Genomic DNA, 10,629 nt, shown 5'->3' with positions numbered 1-10,629 from the left:
ATAGAAGGGAGAAAGCACTGGATTTAGGGAAAACTTTATACAGAGTCCTGGAAGGTATAAGAGTTGGTATGGAGAACAGACTACAGGTATAGGAAAAGCTGGAAAGACAAGGATCCTAACTCTGCTAACTCTGCTGAGGAGCTGGAGATTCATCTTAAAGGCTGTAGGGAGCCATCAACATGACCAGTGAACCTGCCATGATTTTCTCACACATTTGCCAAACTGGCTCTTGTGCCTTGTCTGGCTGGGACTGAAAGCCAAGAGCCTTGCCTTTTCAAAGCTCCCTGCCCCGACTCTATTGCTGTTACTTCATCCTCACCTTTGGCCCTGTCTTGATATTCCAGCCATGGATACATGAACATTGATTTGAAGACTTCAAAAGCACTCATTGAGTTTTCAGAGTCCATCTTTGTCTCCTGGTGGGGGCTAGATGGAGCCTAGGCAGCTGTGAATTCAGGGATATGGGGAAGTAAAGGAGATCATTCTCTGGCACAAGAGGGACCAACAAGGTGACTAGATGTCTGGAGGCTTCCAGGTGCTGAGCAACCAGACTGCCTTGGTAAATAGAACACCCAAGTTCCATTCCTGAGCTCCATCCCTGACATTTGTTGGCCTGTGGGCTGAGCTAGCCTCTTTATCTCTCTGAGCATCATTTTCCTCATCCAGAAAGTGGTAAAGTTGTTCCTATCTTAAAAAAGAAAACTGGTTTGAAGTGTCTAGGTCCAAGAAGACATTATTATGACCTGGGAGCGAGACAATCCACAGAGGTACAGTTAAAGGTGATAAAAGAAATGTATTGGGCTGGGAAGGTGGCTCAGTGCCTCATGCCAGAGGCCCTGGGTTCGATTCCTCAGCACCACATAAGCAAAAAGAAAAAAAGCCGGAAATGGCGCTGTGGGTCAAGTGGTAGAACACTAGCCTTGAGCTGAAGAGCTGAGGGACAGCACCCAGGCCCAGAGTTCAGGCCCCACAACCGGACCCCCCCCCAAAAAAAATGTATTTATACTAGAATGGGGCCTGTGACTACCTTGTCCTGGGCTAGCTACCCAGAACCAAGAGCAGGCTCGACCTCCAAACCTCTAAAGCCCCAAAGAGCAGCCTGGATCTTTATTAGTTGGTCTTCAAACCTCCTATTAGTCTGCCTGCAAACCTCCAAAGGGGCAACCTTGACCTTTATTCCTCCCTTCCTCCTCCTGTGCAGGCCTCTTGCCACTTCTCTCTCATCTCTCTTCACCTGCATCTCTCCCTTCTGTCTTCACCACCACTACCACCACACCACACCCCTGCCCCCATATATAGACTGCGCCCCTGCCTGCACTCCAATGGTTAACTGCCCATTGGCCCTGCCCCCAAGCCACCCACTGCCCAACTGCTCCTAGATGGGGGGAAGGGGGCTGCCCAGTTCCTGGGAGGGGGGGCGAGTGTTGTCAGTAAGGGGCAACCTTCTGCCCTGCTGGTTATTACATTGTTAGGAGAGGGCTTGACAGGGATGGATGTGAAAGTCCTTTTTATGAGTGGTAAGGAGCTGCTTTTCATACCTCCTTCTTTTAAATATGCTAATCTCTCTACCTATTAGTCTCTTACTGACTTGTTAAATTGTTACTCATGTCTTTCAAATTCTACTTTAAGCCTTTCATGGTGGCTCAAGCTTCTACTCCTAGCTATTTGGGAGGCAGAGATGAGGGGATCATGGTTCATGGCTGGCCCAGGCAAAAATAAATGTGTGTGTGTATTTGTGTGTGTGTGTGTGTGTGTGTGTGTGTGTGTGTGTGTGTGTGTGTGTGTGTGAATCCATCTCAACTGATGGCTAGGTGAGATGGAGCCTACCTGCTATCCCAGTGGCGCAGAAAAGCACAAATAGGAGGATTACTGTCTGGGCCTGCTGGGACATAAAATAAGAACCTATCTCCAGAAATAACAAACATAAAAGGGGCTTGTGTAATGGCAAAAGTGATCGGGTGCTGGCCACTCTGGGAAAACAAACACGATAAACATTTTGTATAACTATTGAGCCTTTGTGATCCTCTCCTAAGAATATCCTCCTTGGCTCTCACTGTCTGAATGTCTAGATCCAGTATAATTTATCATGTCCAGGTGTATTTTTTTTGTCTTTTACCATCCAGTATCTTTACTTGTAGGTTTATAAGCACTTTCTAGTTACAACAAATGAAGGAAGCCACGTAACCTGTTTCTTTGTGTCTGGCTTAATTTCGCTTAATGTAATTTTTTCCCATCTTTCCATTTCTTTACAAATGGTACAACATTGTTCTTTCTGATGGATGTATTTTGGGTATATTGTTATTGTGTTTGTTTTGTTTTATTGTGTATATTGTTAAGTCCACCCAGGAAAAATGGCCCCTTCTCATTGTTTTCTCTCCATGCAAAACTGCACGTAGACCCCTTCTACTTTGTTCTCTCTCAGTGCAAGACTGCAGGTAGCCCTCCCTAGAAGTCCTCACCCAGCACCTGAAACCCAGGTAACTGGTTGCTGTTCACCTGCAGGAGAGTGGGAGGTCTCCCAGGCTCTGAGGTTACTTCCTCATATGCTATGGTCACTCCTCCTTCTTACCCTTCCTTATATAATCTCCACCATAAGTCCAAGCTGCTACATACTACACCCTACTCTACAGTGTGGCCCAGAAGTTTGGCTCTTCCAAATAAATTCTTTTCTGTCTGAACCATATGGCAGTCTCCTTTCTGCAACCTTTACACACACACACCACACACACACACACATTTGTCACATTTTCTTGATCCATTCATCTGGGGGTTGATTCCATATCGTGACTATGGTAAACTATGCTGTGATGAACACGGTGTGCTTGTAGCTTTAGTATGATCTTGTTTGTGGTCTATTGGATAGATGCCCAGGAGTGGAATTTCTGGGTCATAGGGAAGCTCTATGTTTAGTTTTTTAAGAAACCTCTATACTGCTTTCCAAGAGTGCTTGAACAAGTTTACATTTCCACCAACAGTGTAGTAGAATTCCCTTTTGTCTATATCCTTGCCAGCTTGGAGGAGAGGGACTTAGAGGTAACATTGATATTGAGGGTTTTGTGTTTGTTTTATATTATTATTATTATTATTATTATTGTAAAGGTGATGTACCGAGGGGTTACAGTTACATAAGTCAGATAATGAGTCCATTTCCTTTTGGGTAATATCACTTCTTCCCTCTTTTTCTCCCAGATTTTCCCTTCAAGCCCTCCTCCCGCACAAGTTGTATAGTTCATTTTCAACACAGTGTCTAGTGAGTCTCACTGCTGCATTTGTTCACCCTTTGTCCCACCATTTCTGTGCTTCCCTTACCCTCCCCAAAACAGATTAACTTGCATACAGACAAAAGGTACAGAAAGCAAAAACAGTGACAAAGGAGGAAAAGAAAAACAAGAAGCAAAATAACACAAAACATTTTGTTTCCATTTCTTGGAGTTCATTTCAATAAACACCATTTTATAAGAAAAATTTTAAGAAATAACAGATACTGGAGGCTAGTTAGACTCACTCTATTGTGATTCATAAACTGAATATGGTAATTCATACCTGTAATCTCAGCAAAAGGCAGATGGGTTAGGAGGATCATGGTCCAGGAGTGGATTGGGTAAAAATATGAGACCCTGTGGGAAAAACTAAAGCAAAAGGAACTGAGCATGACTCAAGTGCCTGCCTATCAAACATAAGGCTCTGAGTTCAAACCCCAGTACTGAAATTAGAAAAGAGTAAAAACAAACAAACAACCCCTCATCCCCCCCAAAAAAAACCTTGTATTTTTTTTTTGTGAAAATACTGTACAGAGGGGTTACAATTACATGGGTAAGTTAATGAGCACATTTCTTATCAAGCACTGAGGCTTTTCTCCTTTGTTTCCCCTTCCCATCCCTTCATATCCTTCCCACCATCCCCCCCACCAAAGTTGTAAAGTTCGTTTTTCGACATAACGACTTGTACATCTCATTGTTGAAATGGGTCCTCCTGTATCCCTGTTTTAACGATTTGTTTTTCCCTTCCCCTTCACATACACCAACATCATATATAGTGAAAGCAGGGGTTATACCATAGGGGAGGGACATACAAAGCAACAAAGACATAATCTTATAAATATGTTAGAAACAATCGCAGGAAAGATCTCTCTCTCTTTCTGTCTCTCTCTCTCTCTCTTTGTCGCTTGAGCTCTAAGCCTGGAAGCTGTCCCTGAGCAATTCAGCTCAAGGCTCACGCTCTACCATTTGAGCCATAGTGCCACTTCTAGTTTTCTGGTGGTTTTTTTTTATTGTGATTAAGTGATTACATAATTTCCCAAATTTCACAGTATTGTGAAATAATGATGCTCATTTAAAGTCACAAACTCATTCTAACTTTCCTGGAGCAAATTGTCTATCACAGTCTATAACATATAACGGTGTACACATATACACCATACATGTGATCAGCAGCATGGGGTTATTTAGTAGTGGCTCGACCAGATAAGTGGAAATTCTTTGTTTCTTAAGTCCTGTTAATTTTGTCATATCACCTAACATTTTGGATTTAATATCCACTTATCAGGGAGACCATGTATCGTTTGTCTCTTTGCTCTTGGCTTACCTCGCTCAACATGATTTCTTCTAGCTCCATCCATTTCCCTGCAAATGCCATTATTTTGTCATTTCTAATGGCTGCATAATATTCCATAGTGTATAGATACCACGATTTTTGGATCCATTCATCTGTGGTGGGGCATCTGGGTTGTTTCTGTATCCTAGCTATTGTGAACAGTGCTGCAATAAACATGGAGGTGCATGTGTCCTTGTATATTAGTTCCTGTTGTTCAGGGTAGATGCCTAGAAGTGGTATGACTGGGTCATTAGGGAGGTCTATATTTAGCTTTCTGAGGACCCTCCAGACTGCTTTCCAAAGTGTTTGTATAAGTGTACATTCCCACCAGCAGTGGAATAGGGTTCCTCTTTCTCCGCATCCCCTCCAGCATTTGTCATTGGCTGACTTGTGGATATGGGACATTCTGACTGGGGTAAGGTGGTATCTTAGGGTTGTCTTTATTTGCATTTCCTTCACAACCAGGGATAGTGAACATTTCCTCATGTGTTTCTTTGCATTTTATTTCTTTATCTGAGAAGTCCCTCTTTAGTTCCCTTGCCCATTTAGTAATTGGTTTGTTAGGTTTGGGAGGGATTAGTTTCTTGAGTTCCCTGTATATACTGGATATTAACCCCTTGTCTGATATATTGCTGGTAAATATTTTTTCCCAATTAGTTGGTTGTCTTTCTAGCTTAAACCCTAGTATTTTTAAACCCTCCCCTGCTTTTCCCTGCTTTGGAGAAGGAGGTTGTAGAGCTTTGGACAAGTCATCTTTGTCTTGTCAAATGTTTTCTTGACTGTAAACAGCTAACAATAGTACATACCCCATAGGGTTAGAAAGGTGATGAATGCAGGGGACTGGGCCAAGGCTTGGGACACAGTGAGAGCTCAGTTAATGCCACCTGCACTTGAGCTTGTGTCATCAGTATGTGTTCATGGGGAGGGACAGGTAGATGGCGCTGCTGCTATTGTAAAAACCCACAAAATGCCTCATCCTTCTTACCATAAAGACCTGAGGCCTTTGCGATTGTCACTACATTCTGTTCCTGGGGCAAAAGTGGTGCTAGGGGTAAGAGGTGGAGGTGCTAAATTGGAAGGGCCAGTTGAAGCCTGCGGAAACGGGAGAGTAGCAGGGAGATAAATACATTTGTGGGGGGGGTACTTAAGAGTGGGGATATAGCGAATGTCATCCCTCCGTGGAATGAATATCTCTCTGGTTGTTGTACTGTTTGCCTGCCCATGCTCCCCTTCCAGAGAGCTTCTGCTCCCAGCCCTGCTGATCTGGAAGTGCCCTGCCCCCAGAGGCTAGTGTGGATAGCCAATCTGTGTGGTTCTCCCAGGTAGGGGAGGTTTTTAAGATCACTATTGTGTGGCAGGATCCTTGGCCTCTCAGGGATAAATTAAGTAGGGGTTTAGGAAGAAGCTTCTCAAACTGGTTAGGTCAGAGCAAGCAGCTTGGACCCCTAAAATGAAAGAAAGAACGCTCATGAAGAAGGATTCCCAAGATAGAAATCAAACCAGGAAGCCAGCTGTCATTGCCCTGAACATTTTTTAATAACAAACATATTTTACATTTGCCAGTCAGCACTTGTGAGAGCCTGAGATGGGAGCTTTTTCCTATGGGAGATCCCATGGGATCTGAAGAAGTGAGCCTAGAGACTTCCTGTTGCCCGAACAGAGCCTCCGTAATTCTAGGTGTTAGGCCAGGCAGACTGTTAGAATTGCTGCTGTGTGATTGAATCTGTGTCCTTCCAGGGATGACTGGCAGAGAGTTGGGGAGAAGCTTCCCAAATTAGAATAAGAGAGCACAGTAACAGATGGGTTTACACAAAGTCAGATTCAAGATGCCTTCTGTCCTAGCTCATCTCCAAAGAGTTGATATATTCCCGAACCCATTTCTTCTCAGGGTTGGCACATACCTGGCGGTTCTTTCGAGTCACAAAGCTGGAGAGAAGAAGACAGTAAGACCTTGTTAGGACGGGGACAGCCAGTTTTGAGTCCAAGGTGGATTGAGGCATAAAGGGGCATGGTCATAGTAGCAAGGGAGGGTATTTTTTTATGGAACCCCTTAAGCGCTTACTTATTTATTCATCCATTTGTTTTTGTGCCAGTACTGGAGTTTGAACTCATGGCCTCACACTCCAGCTTGGCTTTTTTTCATCAAGGCTGATGCTTTACCATTCAGTCCACATCTTCACTTCCAGCTTTCTGCTGGTTAATTGGAGATAGAGTCTCATAGACCTTTTTCTGGCTTTGAACGGTGATCCTCAGATCTCAGCCTCCTGAGTAGTTAGAATCACAGGCATGAACAATGTGAGATCCAAGGGCCTGGTGCTAGACATGGCTCAGAAAGGTTGAGGGGCCTGAGCCTTGGCAGCATCAAAGAACTTTACACATTTAATTGCCATCATGGGCAATCCTGAGAGTTGGAGGCCTTGTTCCTGCAGTCATGAAGGCCAGTCTAACTTCCTCCTTACCTGCTTGGTATGAGACTAGTTCTGTGTGGGAAAGACATGGGTCTGGGCAGTAGTGCTGCCAAGGAACCCATAACTTTGGTTGGTGCAACCTACTTGGCTCCTTCTCATTTTGTTCTAATTTTTTTTTTTTTTGTCGGTTATGGGGCTTGAACTCTGGGCCTGGGTGTTGTCCCTGAGCTCTTCATCTCAAGGCGAGTGCTCTACCACTTTGAACCACAGTGCCACTTGTGGTTTTCTGGTGGTTTATTGGAGATAAAAGTCTTATGGACTTTCCTGCCCGGGCTGGCTTTGAACCGTGATCCTCAGATCTCAGCTTCCTGACTAGCTAGGATTACAGCCACCACCGCCTGGCATTGGCTTCTTCTTTAGAGTGTGTTCCCATATATTATTATCATATTATTTTTAAATTGAACATTGGCCAAGCATTGTCTATAATCCTAGCTTCTCAGGAAGCTGAGATCTAAGGATTCATGATTTGAAGCCAGACCAGACAGAAAAGTCCATGAGACTCTTACTCCAATTAACTTACTTCCAACTAACCAGCAAAAAGCCTGAAGTAGATCTATGGCTCAAGTGGTAGAATACCAGCCTTGAGTGAAAAAGCCTTGTGAAAGTGCAAGGCCCTAAATTCAAGCCCTAGTACTGAGGAATCAAACCCAGGGCTTCATGCATGTTAGGCAAACACTCTACCACTAAGGCACATTCCCAGTCCAAGTCCATGAGACTCTTATCTCCACTCTTAACCACCAGAAAACCAGAAGTGGCGTTGTGGCTCAGTACCAACGTGTACTCAAAAAAAAGTAAGAAAATACAGAACTGAAACCTACTGTCCCAGTAGGTTTTTGTGGTAGAGAGCTCACTTTGAGCTGAAGAACTCAGGGACAGCCCCCAGGGGAAAAAAAATTGAACATTGATTTTACTTACTTAAGGTAGGACACCAATGTAAATACTTTAGAAGTTTTCATAGAAAGATATTGTGCAGCTCTCTAGAAGTTTTAAAATCTTAACTGAAGTTCCTAGTAACAAGGATGGAGAGAGAGGAGCCTGGCTATTTTAGGAGCAGGAGGATGGTGGGAGTGGGGAGGGCACCCTCAGAGGGCTCCTGTAGGAGGATTAGCTCTGGGAGCTAGCAGCATCCCTTCCTCAACCTTGCATCCTCTAGAGAAATCCCTGAGACTGAGACTTACACAACTGCTAGGTTGGAGCACTTGCCACTGGTGTAGAAATACTCCTTGATGTGGGATCGAGGCAGTGGGCGAGAGATGTAGGCAAAACAGCAGGGGGTGGTATCAGAGGCATCTGAGGAAGGAAGGAGGCAACCTTTTTATTCATTGCAAATGTACAATGGGCAGTTTGGTATACACAATTATCCTTGATAGAAACGGGGCTTCAAAGGCAGTAAAGGTATTTGGTGATAAATACACAGTGGCATAGAAGGGATTCTATCAGAAGTCACTAATCTCTCTAAAACCTGTTAGACCCTTGAGTCAAGCTGGTATCCCTTCATATTATAACACCCTACTCTGATTCTCAAGACATTCTAGACCTTCTCCTTCCCTGTTCAGGGTTCTCTGCCCTCATTCTTGTTCTTTCAGGGTTCCTAGTGGATTTGAAACTTGGTTCTTTGAGGTATAGGATAGGTTATAAGGAGTCTTTTCAAAACTGTAGCTCAGTGGCTCAACCAGAAATTTAGTTGGACCTGCAAAACACATATGGCGGGCTGGGAAGGTGGCTCAGTGGTAGAGCGCTTGCCTTGCATGCCTGAGACCCTGGGTTCGATTCCTCAGCACCACATAAGCAAAAAGCCGGAAGTTGCGCTGTGGATCAAGTGGTAGAGCACTTGCCTTGAGCTGAAGAGCTAAGGGACAGCGCCCAGGCCCAGAGTTCAGGCCCTACGACCGGACCAAAAAAAAAAACCAAACAAAAACAAAAACCACATATGGCATCCTGAGAGTCCCTGGCTAGGTGGCAGTGGGAACTCTGAATTGAGAACTTGAAGTTACTTTATTTAAGATATTCATAAGCAGCTCATATACCACTCCCTAGCAGAGATGTGGTGTTTATTGTCCTAATCAAAGCTTGCTTGGAAACCCATTTCCTTGCTTCCTAGGCAACTAACAACCTTTTAGGCCTTGGTTTCTCTTCTGTACATCAAAAGCAGTTACTCAAAGAGTAGTTTCATTAAGTAAGATAACATCAGCACAATGCCTGACCCATAGTAGCCTTTTAGTTAGCCTTTATTCTTTCTCAAGCCTCATTTTTTCCCATCTATAACATGAGTGAAGCTGCCTACTGTAATCCTCAGGGAGCTGAGGCCTAAGGATCACAGTTCAGAGCCAGCCTTGGCAGAAAAGTCTGTGAAACTCATCTCCAATTAACCAGCAAAAACTGGAAAGAGAGGTGTGGCTCAAGTGGTAGAGCACCAGTGTTGAATGAAAATGCCAAGCCAGAGTTAATCTAAGCTCCGGTACCAATGTGTACTCAAAAAAAAAGAGAAAGAAAATATAGAATGAAACCTACTGTCCCGGTAGTTTTTTGTTAATTGTTTAAAAGCTTCTTAGAAACTCTGCTGGTGACAGGTATGAGTCAGTCATGGCCTGCCAGCATGAGCTCACACTCAGTGAGCCCCAGCAGGGCTTAGCGGCATGGACCTTGGAGACAGAAAAGCCGTTCATAGTTCTTGCCATGAATGGGAGCACCAGGACATCTGGATAAAACAGTACATAAGAAAGTAAATAATGGGATTCGGGCAGTGGAGCGGGCCTGGAATAGTGGGATGAGGTGGGTCTTTTAGAGGAGAGAATGGGCTGACTTCATGGGTAGAGGTGGTCAGGATGGGAACTTACATGGGGAGGCAGATGCAGGGGCACAGAGGGCTGCAATGGCGAGAAGGATGGCGAGGGCTGCAGCAGACATCTTCATGGTTCCTGGAGCACAGGATACGGCAGAGGCTCTGCTGTCTCAGGATCCCTCCACAGCTCAGGAGGGCTCTTTATAGGGAGCCAGTGCCCCCCTCCTTCCCCCAGGCAGTTTCCAAAACACTGCCTAGTGTGCTGGTTGATGTCATAAGTGAAGTTATACGAAATGGAAAAGAAAACTGAAATAGTCTCCGGAAATGTGAGTGGCTTGTCAATTCTCTCTGTCCTCCCATCCAGGGTGAGCTTATTGCCTCCCCTTTTGCTTCACCTTCCTGTATAGATTCTCCCCAGAGAGGGGGAAGCTGCTGCCCCAAAGGCAAGAAGAGGGGAATTATAGTAGAGATGGGTCAGAACCACTAGTCTGCACTTGGTTCCTTTCCAAGCTCCTGCTTAGCTTTGATTTTTTATCTGTCTTTTCTCATCCTGCAGAAGGATGTTATTAACAAGATGTTTTATTGAGGAAGGTCCTTTGGTCACATAGTCTCCAAAGGAGGTGAGAGAACGCACCCCATGACTGGGGGCAGTGGTTCTGAGTGGCACTGGGTTTTTTTTTTTTTTTTTTTTTTTCACAGGATAGAAGTTGGAGTGATTCCTGTTGTGGTAGGAGAGGGTGGTTTCTTGCTTTCATTGTGCCCATAGGGTCACTCCTGTTTACTTGC

At 44.5% G+C, this 10,629-nt stretch overlaps 2 protein-coding genes across 5 annotated transcripts in view; both read right to left on the bottom strand.

Moving 5' to 3' along the window:
• Nucleotides 1-513, bottom strand: part of Heatr9 (HEAT repeat containing 9) — a 12,966-nt gene extending 12,453 nt beyond the window's left edge. For all 4 annotated transcript variants that reach the window (XM_070026741.1, XM_070026744.1, XM_070026743.1 and 1 more), the window contains exon 1: nt 320-513. In XM_070026741.1, the coding sequence (XP_069882842.1) occupies nt 320-407 (88 nt within the window). In that variant the 5' untranslated portion in view covers nt 408-513. The remainder of the gene's footprint in view (nt 1-319) is intronic.
• Nucleotides 514-6,105: 5,592 nt separating this feature from the next.
• Nucleotides 6,106-10,080, bottom strand: Ccl5 (C-C motif chemokine ligand 5). Its single transcript, XM_070026740.1, has 3 exons — nt 9,899-10,080; nt 8,240-8,351; nt 6,106-6,519 (listed from the first exon to the last, which is right to left on the bottom strand). Exons 1-3 carry the CDS (start codon nt 9,972-9,974, stop codon nt 6,432-6,434), a joined length of 276 nt encoding a protein of 91 aa, XP_069882841.1. The 5' UTR covers nt 9,975-10,080; the 3' UTR covers nt 6,106-6,431.
• Nucleotides 10,081-10,629: the final 549 nt, after the last annotated feature.

The sequence above is a fragment of the Dipodomys merriami genome, unplaced genomic scaffold (genome assembly GCF_024711535.1).
Source record: "Dipodomys merriami isolate MVZ:Mamm:240054 unplaced genomic scaffold, mDipMer1.0.p SCAF_19, whole genome shotgun sequence".
Lineage (NCBI taxonomy): Eukaryota > Metazoa > Chordata > Mammalia > Rodentia > Heteromyidae > Dipodomys > Dipodomys merriami.
The sequence above is the reverse complement of the archived record's forward strand: the minus strand, read 5'-3'. Positions and strand labels throughout refer to the sequence as shown.